General features: G+C 38.6%; 5 protein-coding genes across 5 annotated transcripts; 3 read left to right on the top strand and 2 right to left on the bottom strand.

Annotated features, from left to right (window-relative positions):
* Positions 1–868: 868 nt before the first annotated feature.
* Positions 869–1,569, top strand: GCK72_016327 (uncharacterized protein; the record flags this gene model as incomplete). The annotated part of the gene is made up of 3 exons (XM_053731448.1): positions 869–1,024; positions 1,067–1,231; positions 1,282–1,569. 3 exons carry the CDS (start codon positions 869–871, stop codon positions 1,567–1,569), a joined length of 609 nt encoding a protein of 202 aa, XP_053586220.1.
* Positions 1,570–1,983: 414 nt separating this feature from the next.
* GCK72_016326 (uncharacterized protein) lies at positions 1,984–2,796 on the top strand (the record flags this gene model as incomplete). The annotated part of the gene is made up of 3 exons (XM_053731447.1): positions 1,984–2,139; positions 2,182–2,346; positions 2,596–2,796. 3 exons carry the CDS (start codon positions 1,984–1,986, stop codon positions 2,794–2,796), a joined length of 522 nt encoding a protein of 173 aa, XP_053586219.1.
* Positions 2,797–3,886: 1,090 nt separating this feature from the next.
* GCK72_016325 (uncharacterized protein) lies at positions 3,887–5,023 on the top strand (the record flags this gene model as incomplete). The annotated part of the gene is made up of 3 exons (XM_003096142.2): positions 3,887–4,216; positions 4,268–4,435; positions 4,484–5,023. 3 exons carry the CDS (start codon positions 3,887–3,889, stop codon positions 5,021–5,023), a joined length of 1,038 nt encoding a protein of 345 aa, XP_003096190.2.
* A 580-nt stretch (positions 5,024–5,603) lies between these two features.
* On the bottom strand, positions 5,604–6,837 carry GCK72_016324 (uncharacterized protein; the record flags this gene model as incomplete). Its single annotated transcript, XM_003096192.2, has 3 exons — positions 5,604–6,211; positions 6,595–6,669; positions 6,720–6,837. 3 exons carry the CDS (start codon positions 6,835–6,837, stop codon positions 5,604–5,606), a joined length of 801 nt encoding a protein of 266 aa, XP_003096240.2.
* A 1,266-nt stretch (positions 6,838–8,103) lies between these two features.
* On the bottom strand, positions 8,104–16,936 carry GCK72_016323 (uncharacterized protein; the record flags this gene model as incomplete). The annotated part of the gene is made up of 7 exons (XM_003096164.2): positions 8,104–8,198; positions 8,961–9,231; positions 11,008–11,183; positions 12,971–13,053; positions 13,131–13,240; positions 15,913–15,983; positions 16,831–16,936. 7 exons carry the CDS (start codon positions 16,934–16,936, stop codon positions 8,104–8,106), a joined length of 912 nt encoding a protein of 303 aa, XP_003096212.2.
* Positions 16,937–18,130: the final 1,194 nt, after the last annotated feature.

Below are 18,130 nucleotides of genomic sequence, written 5' to 3'. Positions count from 1 at the left end.
CTTTTTCTTAGACAGTCACGAAGATGTTGACAATAACTTTATCTAATTGTAAGATATGGATACTCCTTGCTCATAACCGGTAGTTTCATTTCGGAGGTTGGTCATATTCTCGACAAGACCGGTATTCAAGAAACGGTCAACTTTTGTCCAATAGCCGACAGATCCTTAATTTGTGTTCTAGGTCCGATCTAATGCCGAACAAATTCAGTTAACTTCAGTTAAAGCGACCAATCTCCGAGCTAAAGCTAATTTTCTCAAACTTTTGCCTAGCGCATCATTGCGGATAGCATCATATTGTTTTTGATGCACCCGGTATGTGCTGTTGAGACAATTTCTAGAATCACAGAAAGCTATCATAGAAGCTACAGGATAACACAATCCTGGGAGGCTACATCCAATTACCGGAAATTCGAATTATGAAGTTTTTACAGTTTTCGTATTCTTGCGTGATGGAGGGGCTGAGTATCGAATATGTTTCTTTTCCTTCTTTGACAATTTTCAGATTCTGAGAAAGCTATGATGCATGTTCCGATTGTCTGAAATTTCTAGTTTTTCTGTATTCCATATGTCGAAGGCTCTTGGGGGAAGACCATTCCCGTCGTCAACTGAAGAGAGAGAGAGAGAGAACCAAAAAGTCAAAATGTGCGAATAACAAGTCAGTCTACTAAGGTGTTTTTTTTTCTTTTCTTGTTTTTCACAGTCTCGATGGCTGTCTAGGGCGCCATTCTCAATAACATGCTACAGTATCACTTGCGAACGAATCTTTCAGAACTGGAGTCTTCTCGCTGAATGGCCACATAAGATATCTATCGACCCCGCCCATATATCTCCACCAACACATCTTTCATTCTTCATACTTCTCTCAACCATGGGTCAGTCCCAATCGTCTCGCCGTACAAAGGCAGAACAAGAACAGTTCAAATTGCAAAACACCACTCAAACTCTGCCTCTAAAGGCAACTGGTCCCGTGTCGAAACCCGCGCCAAAATTTAAAGTTTCGCCTCCCTTGAAACAAATGATGAAAGTGAGTTCTTGTTATCCGCGTGACCCATACACAAATCTACAGGCACCCGCTGGTCGATTGTATGTGGCTCCAACCGACGAATACGTATTTCTCAAGTATAGCAAAGCTGCTTCCGACATTTGCGACGCGCTTCAAAAACTTGTTGTGACATTTAACGAGATGAAAGCACGTTATGAGGATGGAAAACCGATCAACAACAATATGCTCGTAAGTTACATAATTCAAGTTCCCCCAAATATGAACCATAATTATTTGAGGTTTTCCGCATTGATCTGGAAGAAGTCCACAGACACTATGATACATTCCTCCGCGAGTCGGCCTACAAAGTTGATCAACTTGTACAGTACCGCAAGGACATGAGTTGCAAAGGGTTCACGGACTTGCTGTTCTTCAAGTTCTCTTACGAGAAGATGCTGGATGCTCGTCCTCCGCAATTCGACGAAGTCAAAGAGATGATCGACAAGCAGATACTTTATTCGACTGACCTCTTGGATCACGTCGTAAAGTCGTTCGACAGGCAGAATCTCCACAGATATAATAAATAAATCTGATTCAGATAACATTTGGTCACCACTCAATTACTCTAGTTTATTTCACTGTCCCTGTTTAATCACATCCATCGCTACTGTCATTGTACCCCTTCTATCCCATTTGCTGTAATTGTAATGTTTCGTTATCTTTTCCAATAAAGTGTGACAAGTGAAGTCTACCGTCTGCTAACTGTTGTCAAAATCTCAAGTCACTATTGTTGCTAAGGGTAGTAGTATATTCGAAACCGCCCGTTTCATAACAGACTAACCTCATAGTCTCGACAACTGTCTATGGCGCCATTCTCAATAACATGCTACAGTATCTTTCAGAGCTGAAGTCTTTTCGTTGATTGGCCACATAAGATATCTATTGGCACCGCCCATATATCTCCACCAACACATCTTTCATTCTTCATACTTCTCTCAACCATGGGTCAATCTCAATCGTCTCGCCGTACGAAGGCAGAAGAAGAACAGCTTAAATTGGAAAACACCACTCAGGTTACGCTTCCAAAGACAACTGGTCCCGTACCGAAACCCGGACCGAAATTTAAAATCCCGCGTCCCCTGAAAGAAATGATGGAAGTGAGTTGATCTCATCCTTCTGATCCAGAGATAAATCTACAGGCACCCGCTGGTCGATTGCCTGTGGCTCCAACCGACGACTACGTATTTCTCAAGTATAGCAAAGCTGCTTCCGACATTTGCGAAGCGGTTCAAAAGTTCGTTGTGACATTTAACGAAATAAAAGCACGTTATGAGGATGGAAAAAGTATCAACAACAATATGCTCGTAAGTTAAACAGTTAAAGTTCCCTTAAAAACTATCCATAATGGACCTATTCTCGACCTATTATCAAGGTAGCAAAAAAAGCAAAAAACTATTTTTACTACTAGCAAAAAATAGTTTTTTGCTTTTTTTGCTACCTTGTGAATAGGTCCATAATTATTTGAGCTATTCCGCATTGGTCTTGACGAAGTCATCAGACACTATGATACATTCCTCCGCGAGTCGGCCTACAAAGTCGATCACCTTGTACAGTATCGCAAAGACATGGCTTGCAAAGGGTTCAAAGACGTGCTGTTCCTCAAGTTCTGTTACGAGAACTTGCTGGATGATCGTGCTCCGCAATTCGACGAGGTCAAAAAGATGATTGACAAGCAGATCGTGTATTCGACTGACCTCTTGGATCACGTCGTAAAGTCGTTCGACAGACAGAATCGTCTCAGATATATTAAATAAATCTGATTCAGATAACACTTGATCACCACTCAATTACTCTAGTTTATTTCACTGTCCTATTTTATCCAATTTTCAACGAATCTATCGCTACTGTCATTGTACCCCTTCTATCTCTTTTGCTGTAACTCTAATGTATCGTTATCTTTTCCAATAAAGTGTGACAAGTGAAGTCTACCGCTTGCTAACTGTTGTAAAAATCTCGAGTCACTATTGTAGTTGCGGGGAAATAGAGGCGCACCCGCTAGCATTAGGGAATTTGGACCATCCTACCTCGGCTGTCTTTGAAGATATAAAAAATTTCTCAACTGAAAAAAAAATCTTTGAATATTAAGCTATATTTTATTGGTTATCAACTTTTTGATATTTCTTTTACCGAGATATACTGCTGCGAACAGGCACCACTCGGTGCGTCTCTATTACATGTTTTATGGTATTTGAGAACTACGGTTTAATTGGAAAATCTACAAGAACTACGGTTTAATTAAATGACAAAGATTGAAATAGATCGAGTAATTAGTTGTTTGATTTTGACAAGTCCATGTTTAGTTAAAAACTACCCAATTTGTCTGAGCTTCTCGTGTCCCAGAAATTTGGTGATTTGAAAAACGAAACAGTGAACTAGATGCTTGCAATTATCTAATTGAATGAAAATCGATGTTCAAGTCCAACGTCAATTCACCAATTCAAAAGTAAATTTCGCGCTAAGAAAACTGACATAAAGGGGCTCACAGCACTATAAGTTTGGTCGAGTATCTTGGCTGTCAGTTGTTAAAACTTACCACACTATCCAATTCAAAGATTTTCAGTGTTTTTAAAATACACTATTCTCCGCTCAGTATTCTTCTTGTCTGTGAGTTTTTTCTTGATTCAACGCGACTCAACCTACCGTACTCCTTGTTTTTCAGCACTGTCTCTGTATGACTCGTTTTGAATATGCTTTCGTTTTGTTTTCCCAGACAGGTCTTGTTATTCTATAAGAGGCGGCGTCTCCATCTTTTCGAAAAATGCTGTATTTCTTGTTATTGTCTGAGGACGGGATATCTTCTAGCTCAGTCTCTATTTCTTTTCATTTCTCTTTTTTCGTCCACTAATGGGAAACACTTTAACTCGTTTTTATCGTCGGAGACGCACTCTGGATGAGAATTGCGAACCATTGATTGAGGAAGACGAAGAAGAAGAAGAAGAAGAGGAAGAAGAAAAGGTTCGACCCAAAGGGAATACCAAATTCAAGGAAGCAAATGCTCTTCTAACGTCTATGTACAAGACAATGACTTTTGACACACCGCCGGACTATGGGTACCAATCGCGTATGTGTCGAGAGGGTCGTTGGGACGGTCATGTCTTTCCAGAACAACAGAGTCGACACATTCCGTTTCATGGTTTGAACAAGTACCGCTTTGGTGCTGAAAAGTTGTTGACGGTGAGATTTGGAAATGAAGATCAATTTTTGCACTGAACTACATCTTTTCAGGACAGAGGAGGACACTTGTCAGCAGTTGAAGCGGAACTGGAGAGAATCACCAAAAAATATCAAGAAACTGTGGATAACATTCACAGTGCAGCAAAGAAAGTTGCAGAGAGCTATAAACCGGTCGTGATCGAGTCTTCTCGAGGTACAAACGTAAAAGATGTTGTGGAAGTAAGTGGTTTCAGAAACGAGCGACCTCTGTAACTATTTGATTTTTAGGCATTCGACAACCAAGTCAAATTGATGGCTCGTCATTACGAAACGTTCTTCCGTTACTCTCAATACAACTTGGATGAGCACGTCGTCGAACGTAAAGAAATCGCGTTCCGTGGCTACTGTGCTCTCTCGACTCTTTGGGATCTGGTGATGTCAATGAGCAAACAGTTGAATGTGGATGTTCGTAAAATCGAAAATAGTACTTTTCTGGTGGTAGAAACTGCGAAAGACCTACTAACCCATTACTATAAAACGTTTCCCAATTTGACTCAACAAGAGCGGGAGAAAGCATTGTCGATGAAATACGATATGGATTATCACTTGTTGCAATCGATGACAAGAAATGGGCCATTGTTTTATAAAAAAGTGGAAAAGACTAACAATGTGTCAAGTCAGTGCAATTTGGAGCCCACGTTGGTTGACAACAAGTTCGAGATCGAACTGATGCGAGAGGGGTTGAAAAAACAACAAATGGAATTGGATGCCTTGCGGGAGAAACGGGAAAAAGAGGATGAGGAACATCAACAATCATACTGGGAATGACACTGGCTAAATTCGGCATTTCCAAAGTTATCTACCAAAAATTTCCATTGAACCTAATTTCATTCAAATGTTTCCTTCACCTTCAAATATTCCAAACCAACATTTTAAAGTTGAACCGATTCTCTAATCTTTGTCCTGAAATACTCAATGTTGCAGTATCTCTTACTTGAAGTTCACTGTGATGGTCGCTTTCTTATTTTTGACCAACCAGTCGGTTCACGTCGCCTACCGGCGACTAAACCTCCTTTTCTACACCACCCGTTTGTTAATAGTAAAGATATTAAGAGCTATGAGAGCAATCAAAATCTTGTCACTATTAAAACGTTATCATTTTGGTTATTCTGCGACACTTTTTATTTTCCTACATGTTCCATTAAAAAAACTTATTTTTCCAACCTTTTCTAATAAATATACTCCAATAATGACCATTTTTTATTAACACAGAAACTTCCAGAGACATCAGAATTTCAGAAAACATCCAACATTATATCATCTCTTCTACCACATTCAATTTTTCCAATATTTATGACGATATCTCGTTTTTTATTCCAGAAGTTTCTTCTCATTGAATACGATCAGCTTAACGACGACACGCAGCTCGTTGCATCGAACGGAACGCCTGTGGAGCCTTAAGAAGTTTTCCAGGGCGAATTTTGATGCGGTATGGATTCTTAGCGGCCTTCTTGGCGATGCGTTCCTCCTTTTTGAGAAGTCTCTCTGTCTGCTTAGCCTCACGCTTAGCTTGACGAGCTTCTTTCTTCGCGAGCTTCTCCTCGATGGACACCTCGACCTTCAGAATTCCTGAAGACTCCGAGGTGGTACGACCCATCTCACGACGGCGTTTGATGAAACCAGAGGCCTTCTTCTCCTTTTTTTCTTTTCTAGATTGAGAGCGATCCTTCTTCGATCTTGACTCGGATCTTGACTTTTTCTCCTTCTTCTCCACGGAGCGACCTCTTTTTGCCTTCTTGGCTCCATCTTCATTCTCACAAGGTTTTCCAGATTTCTTCATCTCCAAACGACTCATTCGTTTTGCCAAAGCGATTTGTTTCCTTTCCAGCTTCTTAGCCTCACGGTCCAGAGAGGCTTCCTCCAAGCGGACCTTACGACTGCCGAGCCCCTTTCCTCTCAGCCTCATTTTTCCAGCACCTCCTCCAGCGCGACGTCTACGTCCGGCCTTAACGTCTTCTAAAAAAAGGAATGTCAGTTGTATTGCGTTTTCCATGTCGTAGTATCGTGTAAAAATAGGCATGCTTGAAATCATTATCCTAGAAAACCTTGTTTAAGCCACAAATTCTAATTTCTGGCCAAATGTTGTCGGCCTAAGAACCAAAAGCTTCTAGAGACTAGAGGGTCATGACATACATGATTAGATAGCGAATCTCATCACAGCATTTACTTTGTAGCTCTATTTATTGTGTCTTATCTGTTGATATAATACGTGACCTAGATTTTTGAGTTTGGTTTTCTATACCCAAACAGTCATAACTCGCTGAGAAATCTGTCCAAATAAGAAATATATACCGTATCTAACTAGGTGTTTCTCAAAATCTATCCAAAAACATCCATACCCTTTTCTCCAACAACCGCCTTTTCCGCCACCGCCTGTGGCTCCACCTCTTCATCTCTCTTCAACGACATTCCGACTGAAACATATCAATACTTTCAATACCAGAAAAACACCAAATAAACTTACAGAAAACCTTTGCAATAGGCATTTTATTATTCACACACAGAGATTTGATTCTGTTTTTCAACTGCAACACGAAGGTTGTGAAATTGAAGAACAGATAGGAAACTATACTACGCGACATTTAGAAATAAGTCATTTTGAAAAATTGTGACGAAAATAATTCATCGTTGCCATTGGGGTGAATTCACTTCTATTCCATTAGATACATAATGCTGAAATCGGGTTGCGTATTTCCGAAGAAACGCGTCGAAGGCGCGACAGCCACCACTAAAACATCCGTACTTCGGCTGGTTTTTGTAATAAAAATGTTCTTGTTGACATGCCAAAAACAAATTACAGAAGACGACCGAAGTTTTTCTCAACAAAAAAAGTAGATTCTGCCAAAATTTAAAGACAAATTGTTTTAACCTTTGGACCAAATATCCATAGTGACAAACTGATAATTAAATTTCTAACTTCAACAGAAATTATTTAAAATCAGACTACATATATCTGTAGAGAAAACACGAGCTTTTCAACGGTACTGAAATCATAGAGCTATGATGGATAAAATCTTCTAGGTTATAATTTTTAAACCTTGTATTTTGTTCCCCTTCATACTCCATGTATTTCTTCCTCATTGTTTATGCACCTGTTTTGGAAAGCATCATTCTCATGTCCAGAGAGCAGCTAATTTCGCATTGTGTTCTGATTTAAGCACATAATCAGTTATCTTCTGTCAATAATTTGTTATTTGTGTGTTTGATTTGTGTATGTGCACCTGCGGACATGAAAATACTTAGATTTAAATGTGAGAAAGACACATTAGTGAATTCACACACTTCCAGCTGAGTGAGCACCGTAGGCAAATCCTTTGTTGTATGATTATTGGATTATAGGTTGGCTGGTAATAAGAAATAACACATTTATTCCAAATGTACATATAGGAAAAATAATAAGAGGGATCTAACTTAAAATGTCGAAGTGTATTGCAATAGTTCATGTAAAATTGAAATGTCTCTCAAATTTCAAAACTATGAAATCAAATACTAACACGGGTTGTAATCTATCGACTTTACTGGTAATCAAATAAAATCCAAGCCAACCTTGATATTTCAATACCCCTACTAAAACATTACCTCCTTATCCAACTTCCTCTTTCATTCTAAACCAACAAGTAGATATCCAGTTGACCCCCGGTTGTCGATATATACAAACAGCACACACATCTTATGTGTTGATCTGTTATGTAAACCATCATAAGAAATTCAAATTTATTATTGCATTTAGCCGTAAAGAATCAGAAGCAGTGTTTCACAAGAGTTTTGAAGCGAATTGGTGACTCGTAGGAATCAATTGGGATGTTTAGGAAACTGGGTAATTGGTAAAATGTCGGAAAATACAGCAACTACAGCATCGATTTCAGGTACTTCTCCAGGTTCTGGATACCGAAGAGATAGCCTTCGTCACGAAGTCCGTTGGAGGTGAACGCATGGGAGAAGTCTGTATAATAAACGTTGGAAACTTTGAAGTTACGGAATTAATATGTCATAACTCACGACCTTGAGTTGTAAACCTGGTCTAGTGCCAGACTGGCATAATCTACTCAAAACGAGGGTGAACCGAGATCAGCCATTCGGAAAGCAATACTTTTCTGGGCGTGTTCTCTTAAACTCAACATGATGGCCTTACAATAAGGATCGCTCTAAATTCTATGCATATAAATAAAAGGAAGCCGTCATCGTCTCTCGATCAGTCACTTTCTGCCATTCTACTGTATCTATTGATGAAAACCTTGACAACTGGCTTGGCGGATCTCTACGATTAGGAGTGCTGGCGAAGGAAATCATCTAGTTTGGATTACAGACAAATTCAGTGCCTTCCCAGCCTCCTGCGGGAGCTCTGGAGAAGCCTTACTACAATTGCAAGAGATCTTTGGTCAAGGATAACAAAGTTGATAGTGTTCTCCTCTTTCTGTCCCCTAAGGTGTTAACTCATGTATATGCAAACGGAAATAGTGCTAGTTTCAAGAGGACTTACTTACGGATATTCTGTAGCTACGGCAGTGAAAAATAAAAGTGAATTATATTATGGAAAAACATATAAAAATTTTAAAAAATTCTAAAATTTCACTTAAAAAACTTAAACAAAATTAAAAATCATACTCTGTTCGTACTCTCGTTGTGATTCGGTTACCAAAAATTTACCGTTTCAAAACGTCTGGTTAAACGTTGCAATTTTGATTTTTTCAAAACCCCCACTCACCTATCATCACAATCTTCAAGTTAATCGGAAGTGTCTTATCCGCCTCGTAGACAAAAAGGAGTGACGATGCGAAGAACAGAAAAGATTTCTGCGTCTCAAAAAACGCTTTGATATCTTTCAGTTTATCCAACGCCTCCTTCAGAACGTTTTCCAGATGAGGGGCGTCTCTAGCGGAGAAGAATTCACAGAGACCCGTCTGGACATTGGTTTCGTCGAACGACTTTCCCCAGTCCTTGTCCCGAACTTCCACGTTGTCGTCGCCGCGATGGATCTGGAAAAAACAAATCAGTTGTTCATTTTCTTTTAAATCCCTCTCCCTAAGGTCAGATGGATGTTCAAAAACAAAGGAATTCCCCAATCGAACAGGTGTGACCTTCATGTAATGTGACACCCTTTAGGACCGCCCGTTCTATCGGTCCCCTTTTCTCTGATTAGGTAATCGGAGACGGTTGTCGCACGTGGCTGTAAACGACGACGGGTGGATTACGGTATATATCGGTGTCTTTTGAAAAGAGAAGACACCACTTGTTGAGCAGATTAACACGAAAGTACATACATACATACAGGTACTTGTCATTTCATGGAGAGGGGGTCTTTTGAAGGGGGGATTGTAAACGGTCGGACGGCTAATGAGAAACGGATCAAGAGAGTCGTGGTGTCTCGACATGAATGTTGTAAATTTAACTCATTTCGGTGTAAAATTAATGAGAAATTACAGTATCGGCCAAAAATATATTATATTTTTCCTTTTTTAGTTGAAAATGCCCAACTTTGCGAGTGTGTCCCGGTAGTACACATGATTCCACCAAGAAAATTTTTAATGGATCATACAGATCAAAAGTAGAGCTTTATTTTTGTAGTTGACAATTTTTCTGTACGGGTGCCCCCTAACAAGTTACATACCGAAAAAGTAATTTCTCCCTCAAATCGTCCCATTTCAGTGCAAAATAGTATGATTTTGACCTGTCGTCTTAGCATTACTATACCTCTCTAGGGAGTGCTCGTACAAAAAAATTGTCAACTACAAAAACGGAGCTCTACTTTTGATCTGTTTGATCCATAAAACATTTACTTTGTGGGAGCAATTGTTTTACTATGACAGACTCTCAAAGTTGGACAGTTGCAATTCTAGAAATTTTAGAAAAACAATTTTCAGTTAGCTGGGATTTTTGTCGTTTTTAGCTATTTTTGGTGTTTTCCATCGGATATATTGAAAGGAAACAACAGAAATTAATGAAAATGCCTTTAACAAGATCGAAGTCAAACTTTTCGGCCACCGTGCGTATGTTCTCGATCTTCTGGACCGAATAAAAATTCTTTCAATTCGGGAATGAACCGACCTTCATACACATTTAATATCCTTGGAGTCTTGACAAGTTCAATCAAATTAAGATCCCCGCTTATCTTCCTACCACCTATCTTCCTTTTCCTTTTCTCATTTCTCATTCAAAAAATTGGACGGTTGCGTGTGTGTCAAAAAATCTGTCTCCAGCTGTGTGGTTCTCTCTCTCTTTCCGGTCATCCATTAACCGTCTTTCGGGATAACTTGTTCTCTTCTTTCCTCGAGAGTGTCGATGTCACAATTGATCGTATAATTGCACCCATCTGTGAGCATTCTTCTTGCAACACTTGCCGGTACGAGAGAGAGAGTATGGGGAATTGAGAGACACAGAGCGATCTTCAAAGGAGGGATTTACTCGGATGGATTGCGCGGGAGTCAAGAATAGACGATTAACCAGACCGGGTGGCTATGAGCATTCCGGTAGATGATGAGGAGACAAAGAGATTTCGAATTTTTAATGATTATCCCAAGGTATGACAGGAACATATGTCGTAAGCTATATGGACGGAAAGCTGAGGATATGAGGATTTTGAATATTTTCACAAATGTGTATTAACACTAGAACTGAAAAAACGACTATTGAAGATACGTCCGGATCCTCAGAAAATATGGATCGATAAAAATCTGCACAAAAGTGTGAGGATCCGGTTAAAAACCCCATTTTCTACGCGCCATGCTACACTGTTCAAAATCCAGTTTACTCACCCTATACCCCAGAATCCTGAGACCCATTGTTGCTTGTGGCGGGTATTTGACACTCTCCTTCTCAATTTTTGCCGGTGTCGCCAATGGATCGTAGGTGACTTGTCCCATCTTTAGATCCAATATGGCCGGTCGCTTGTAGTCTGATGTGACGTCTTCGAGGACCAAGAACTCGCGGTCTGGAATGAGATATGTGTGAATGGAAAAGTTTTAGACTGGAGGGGGGGAAATTGAAGGTTGCCTTAATTTTTAAACAGATTCAGATTTAAAAGCGTTAACCATCATATTTAACAAAATTTATTTTTTGATAGGAAACAAGATTCGTAGGTTTTATCCAAGTATACATTGTCGACCAAAAGTTTACAAATTTTAGCTGTTTTCAGTTTAAAATAATCAATTAGAGAGGATGTCTCGGTATCCCTGATTGACCCACAAAGAAAATTTTGTATGGACTATACAGATGAAGAGTAAAACTTTTCTTTTGTAGTTGACACCTTTTTTGTACGAACACTCAATAGAGAGTTATGGTCATTTAAACAACTAAAAACTATTTTGCACTGAAATTGGCCGGTTCGAGGGAGAAATTACTTTGGCGATACGTAAATTGCTAGGGAGTGTCCGCACAAAAAAACTTTCAACTACAAAAATGAAGATCTACTTTTGATCTGTATATTGTCACAACAAAAAAGTTCCGACATTTTTTCTTACGTCAGAATGCAGACTCAGTAGTAATTTTGCACTAACTCAGCAATTGTCGTGAGAAAAAATGCCCGAACTTTTTTATTTCAATAATAGTCCATACAAAAAAATTATGTAGAATACCGAGACAGACTCTCAAAGTTGGACATTTCCAACTGAAAACGGCCAAAGTTGTTATGCTCACAGTGATTTACAATATCCTTTCAAAAACTCAGAATCCGCACTTTTTCAGTCTTCCCCAAAAGATCCCCCAATGCCTTCAATTTATTCATCTCCTCTTTCTATCCCCCTCATCTTTTCTTATTTTAGTCAATTCCCCATCCAATTTGGCACGTCATAAAAATGCAAAGGGGAACGAATCGAAGCTGTTTTCTCTTTCTCTCAATTCAAATGAGGATCATTTCGTTTCGCCTCTCTCTCCATCATTTCGATTTCAAATTGGTCATCACATTTTATTCTTGTCAAAAAAGAGAGGGATGACCCCTCTCTTTTATCAGAGAAAACGAAATTTTGGGGGGAATAGGCATGACACCCGAAAAAACATCTGGCATGCTTATGGGCGCCTCCTTCACAAAAGGATGTAATTAGGGTTGAGATGATTCTTCTTTTTTGAAAATGAATTAGAAATTGAAATGAGGAACAGTAACCCAAACGGATAAATTATCTACAGTAAAAAAGTGAGTCTGAGGTGCGCCAGGCGTATAACATTTTTATAGCTCAAAACGCGTCAAAGGTGCGGCAAACTATGATTTCCTAGATTCTGAGCAGGTTCAATTTGAATTAAAGCTCATCCCAGAAAGTTTGATCTTTCGTTCCTAAAACGCGTCAGAGGCACGCCAGATACACATGAAGTGAAAACCCGGGCCGTTTTAAGGCACTTTGAGTAGCATTAAAAAAAAGAATCTTGATGATTTTTTGGAAGGGGAATTTTGTTTGCATGGAATTTTTTAAACATTGGTTCAAATACTATAAAATGACTACGAATACTACAAATTTCCAAAATAAATAGCAAAATTTACTATTCAAGAGCAATTCTTACTAAAATGAAGAAATTTACTACATAGAAGTGGATGCGCCTCAGACTTTTATAACTCAAAAACGCGTTTAACGTGCGCCAGATGAAACTAAAATTCGGTTCAAAAACTGCAGAAAGACTACGAAAACTCCAAATTATTATAAATTACGCACTATTATGTCTTAAATATTACAATTGAATATTTGTGCTTCGTCCCTCTCATCCAGATTCTCAGTCATCTCTCCCACTAACCTTCTCCATCCACAAACAACGTCTGCATCCGATGAAACTTGGCTGTCAACTCCCTCAAACCATCCACATCCTCCATTCGTACTCTGCAAGAAAAAACACAAACTATATATATATATATATCTAATATCCGGTTGTTTGACAAGATGTCAATCCAACTTACCCGTTACGCAATTCATCTGAAGACGTTGTCAAGAGGGATGATGGAGGATTCTGTTCTGTTGGGGAAGGCGAGGAGGAGGAGGAGGATAATAGTAGTTTGTAGAGGGCTACCTGAAAAATATTACGTAAGTTTAGATGGCTTATCAGATTTCATTTAAAAGACTCAAGGACTTTTGTAAATGATTTCCGGATGGTTTGAGTTTAGTATTGTGTAACATAGTGATAATTGACACGTGTCACATGGGGTACTGTAGCTATCAAGGTTATCCATGGTACAAGCAGAAAGACCATAATCTGGCGCGCCTTTGCAGAAAATACTGTACTAGAGGGTATCTTAAACAAGAATTTTAGAAGGCTGATTTCAAAATGGTTTGCAGATTTCAGGTTAAGAAAAATATCTGGAAATCTTCTTCGAGCCTTGAAAACATGAAACACTTCGATTTATAGGAAATTTCCAGGAGAAACTGAGTTCGGAAAAAGCTATTTTTAAAATTGCCAAATTTGGATTTTGACCTGTTTGTCTTCTTGACAAATTTTTTTTTGAAAAATTTCCTCAAATCACCCATTTTTTTGTTGAAACCAAAAAAAGACGTCCCCAAGATTGATAACAATCTGGATTTTGATTTTGAAGATTTTGAGGTTTTGAATTTTAGAATCTGTGAGGCTCCACGGGTTCAAACTCCAACTGTGACCATGTTTTCAGGATTTTCACAATATATCAGTTTTGCATATCATACAGGCCGAGTCGGGACGAAACTAAACGAATATTCTCTAGGCCAGGCTCCGCACGGAAGTTCAGAACTGAAGACTTTTCTTTTTCGAAAATGTTCCGATTAAAATACAATTATTTGTTGGTTTCAAAGGTTTTTGAGGAATATGCTTGAGAAAATATGAAAAATGTTCAGAAAAAAAGTTTTGCAAAAAACTTAAACATTTAAATCCGGGCCGATCGTAAATTTTGTAAGTCTGAAATTTATCGGCTTCAATCTATCACTTTTCAAAATCCCCCTTATCCCTAACCCCCCTGAATCCCCTCTCTCACACCTTTCCCAATAACCGATGCCACCTCTCACGCCGCACCGCCAAAACCGTCTAGCACCTTATTATGACTTCCACTTATTTTGTAGTTTTTCGTCCTATAGAATTTCTCATAATTCAAAATAGTAATATGGTATCACACCTTACCGCAAAACCGCTCACACCTTTCTTTAAAAGAAATCTGTTCCTTTGACCAAACCGCAGTTATGAAACAAAGACGGGAAAGTGTTTAAAAGTTTTTTTTTTCAATTTTTTTCAATTGGTCCCCCAAACTTCCTCCGTGTTTACCCCAACCTCTTGCCCTTGTTTAGCAACTATTACGCCACCAATCAATCTTCTCCCTTCCTTGACTCCTTCCTACTTACATTTTCCCAAGTATCATTACCGCCTCTCGACATACCTGGTAGCTCCTCCAAGTTAATAAACTATGGGAGAAAAGATACAGTACTTCCCCTCATATAAACTGTGTGAGTGTATGTAGACTCTTGAAGTAACATGAGCTACAGTATGAAAGATGAGTACCAGGACCCCAACATTATGTTCATACTCAAAACAAATGATTAGCGGCAATTAGGGAAAACTATCATTGCGCCATACCATAAAATTGCCATGAGAATCTGAAACCATCATTTTTTCTCATCGTAAATTTTTTGTCGTCCTCGCTACCTATATAATAATGATGACACCATATGCTGTATTGCGCCAGTGGTCACAGATGTTTTCCTGCTAACTTTCTAGGCCCGTTTTCAGCTTGCGTCATGCCTCGTTTCCGTGTCAAGGATCAGATATGGTGTTATGACGTCATGTTTAGTATTGTCATGAATCTGGCTGGGATGAGATGAGATAATAGGGGAGGGGGTAAAGGAAGCGGATGTCTCTGTATTTCTGCTTGACCCACAACAAAAATTTTGTATGGACTATACAGAGCAAAAGTTGAACTAAACTTTTGTAGTTGAATACTTATTATATTTTATTTGTTATTTTCATTTTAGAGATAGACTGCTCAAAAATTGCACTATTTTTTACAACCAAAAAACCCTCGTTAGTGAGTGCCCGTATAAAAAAGTAGTCAACTATTTACAATAATAAAGTTTTACTTCAGAACTATGCACTCCATAAACAGTTGACATTGTGACACTTGCTCAAAGTTTTCCATTTTCAACTGAAAATACTAAAATTGTATACCGTAAAATCTGTCATAGAGGCGCCTGTTTGCAGCGGTATATCTCGGTTCCCAAAGGAAATATCAAAAAGCTGCTAACTAACAAAATATAGCTTAATATTCATAGAATATTACTTCAGTTTAAAGAATTTTCATATCTTTAAAGACACCGAAATAGGATGCTCCAAACTCTTGGCGCGCCCCTATTACAGGTTTTACGGTATCTTATTGAGCGGTTATTGAGCGGTCAGATATTTCAAGAGAACTTTATATACATAGATAGCCTAAGCCTAGAGCTATGTTTTTGTAGTTGACAAGTTTTTCCAAGTACATTTTCAAGATGATTCCGAGGGATGACTATTTGTGACCCAACACCTATTAGTGAACCTGAAAATCCAAGAACACCCAAAATAGCGGTAGCTGTCAATATTGAACTCACAATGGTTTATAGACGAACTCTAGGACTACATTTTATTAATTGTAAAAATTGTTGTCCTTAGTGAGTTACAGTCGGAAAATGTTCATAAAACTTGGTTCTGTACTTCTTGACCGCATGACAACTCCTCGAAAATCCCTAACCAACCTCTTTTTCTCCTCGGCTAGCGTCTTGCTTTGGTTTGAGTATCTCACAGGATCCAGGGATTTTTAGGAGGCCTGAAAATAGTGTTGTAATTCGTCGGGGCTTATCTTTCTGCCTATCCCACTTTATTTCTAAAAGCGCATTACTAAAAACCTAGAAGAGCTATCAAAAAAGTGTCAACTACAAAAATGTAACCCTAGGTTTGTTCGATAAGATGGATTTGTAATAATCTAATGACATCTGTCGCTTTCTCAAACTTTTCCCTCTCCCTCGCACGATAACGAAAGAAAGTATCTAAACTATTCAAAACGGATCCTATCCGGCTCCGTTCTCTCTTTATTTACCGATTTGCATAATAATGTGCGATTAGTCTCTCTCTATCCAAACGACTTGTTGTCTCATTTTCCTTTGTTTTTCCAGCCAGCACTCCCTTTATCTATTTGTTCAGCTGTGTGGTAGGAACCACACCTTTTCGTTGAGGAAGCAAGAGCACACGCTTCAATTTTCAAATTTTTTTGGCTTTAGAGATGGACTAAGAATTTCCTAGGCCATGGGAACCAAGCTATCTCAGGAAAGGCCAGTTTAGGTCGAAAAGTTCAACGATTATAAAAATCAGACTTGACTGGGCCAGGACAAAATAGGAATTATTGTTGACCCGGACCAGCTCGCTTTGAACCGAAATTTGAATTTTTTTGAAAAAAGTTTAGTTTTTGACAAAAAATTTGAACTTCAATCAGAAATTGAATATTTATGGTTATTCAAGCACTTTTACTCTGAAATTTCGAAAAGTCTCTAAATTTTGTTAAAAATGAGCACCCAATTTTGAATCCGGGCCGATTTTTGCCAAGTCTGAGAAATAGCCATCTATCCCTATCCGAAGTCCAACTCTTCTCCCAATCCTTTTCATTTACCATCACTCACCAATCTCGCGTTTTCCATTCTTTATCACCGACGGATGGTGTCCAGCGATCTGATCGGAGAACCATTGATACTCGTCGGGAAGGCCCTCATTTGACACGAAACTCATTCCTCCCTGTAATATATTCATCCATCATACTTTTCATCTCCCCAGATTATGTCATCGAGTATATAAATAGTCAGAAACATGTATTGAGAGGGTGTCGTCTGTGTGAAGTATGAAGAAGGAGGAGGAGGAGGAGACGGGATATATAAGATGAGCATGTGTGAAATCGACCCGAGCACACATGTTCACCCAATTCTTTTTGGGGTTGTTTTGAAGAGAATAGGTGGATTCCAGAGGGGTATAATTATCAGAGAAGAAAGTGTGGGGTGTACAGAAGGTGAGAAGATATTTGAATGTTTGGATGATTTATTTGGAAGAGTGGGAATATAAATATATCTAGATTTAAAAAAGCGGACGTTAAAAAACTGAAAAATTCCGATCTCAGGGAGGAAAAAACAAGAAAACATGAAAAAAAAATCAGCCTGTTTTGCTCTATAAAACACATGTTCCGATATGAAACAAAGAGCTGGAAGAGAAACTAAAACGGGGCCTAGGAGATTGAATGGCTGGTCAGAAAGCTCAACTATCTAGATTTAGAAACAAAGTTCTAAGCTTCTTCAACTAAAAAATGTAAAACTCTTGCTCCGTTAAAACATCTGCCAACCCACACAGTGTTTTTATAATGAGCAAAACGGAAAAATAGACGGAATTCCAAGATAAGAAAACGGGAAAAAAAACTATTAAAAAATATATTGTTATATGTGGGTGTTGGACAGAAAATTGGAAACAATTTCTCTCAAAATATATTGTTTTCGAAACATATATACATACTAGAAACATTGTCACTCGCATATGTTTGTATTACAATAGAGGAGAGGGTGGTGGTGAAAACTAAACAGATATGAAATCATTTCCGAGGCGACAAAGAGGATTTCGGCAAGAAAGGTCTGTGTGTGTCATCTGGGAGAAAGAGAAGTCATATGCGAAAATGGTCAAAAAAGAACTGGGATGAGGAGGAAATTTGAAATTTCCGGTTGGTCAATCTCAATGACATGTGATATAGGGTGTTTGGTTCAAAATGAGAATATGACTGAGAAAACTGTCACAGATACTTGTTAATCTAGTCGAAAATCATCCAATATTTTTGGATAAGGAAAACCTCAATGGTAATTTCTACAGAATTTGATTATTTTTGGTAATCAAAAACTCATAAAAATGTTGAAAACTGAAGCGAAGTCCCGCCTGTCGCATTGTTAT

The sequence above is a fragment of the Caenorhabditis remanei genome, chromosome IV (genome assembly GCF_010183535.1).
Source record: "Caenorhabditis remanei strain PX506 chromosome IV, whole genome shotgun sequence".
NCBI lineage: Eukaryota > Metazoa > Nematoda > Chromadorea > Rhabditida > Rhabditidae > Caenorhabditis > Caenorhabditis remanei.
This window is presented reverse-complemented; position numbering and strand designations above follow the sequence as displayed.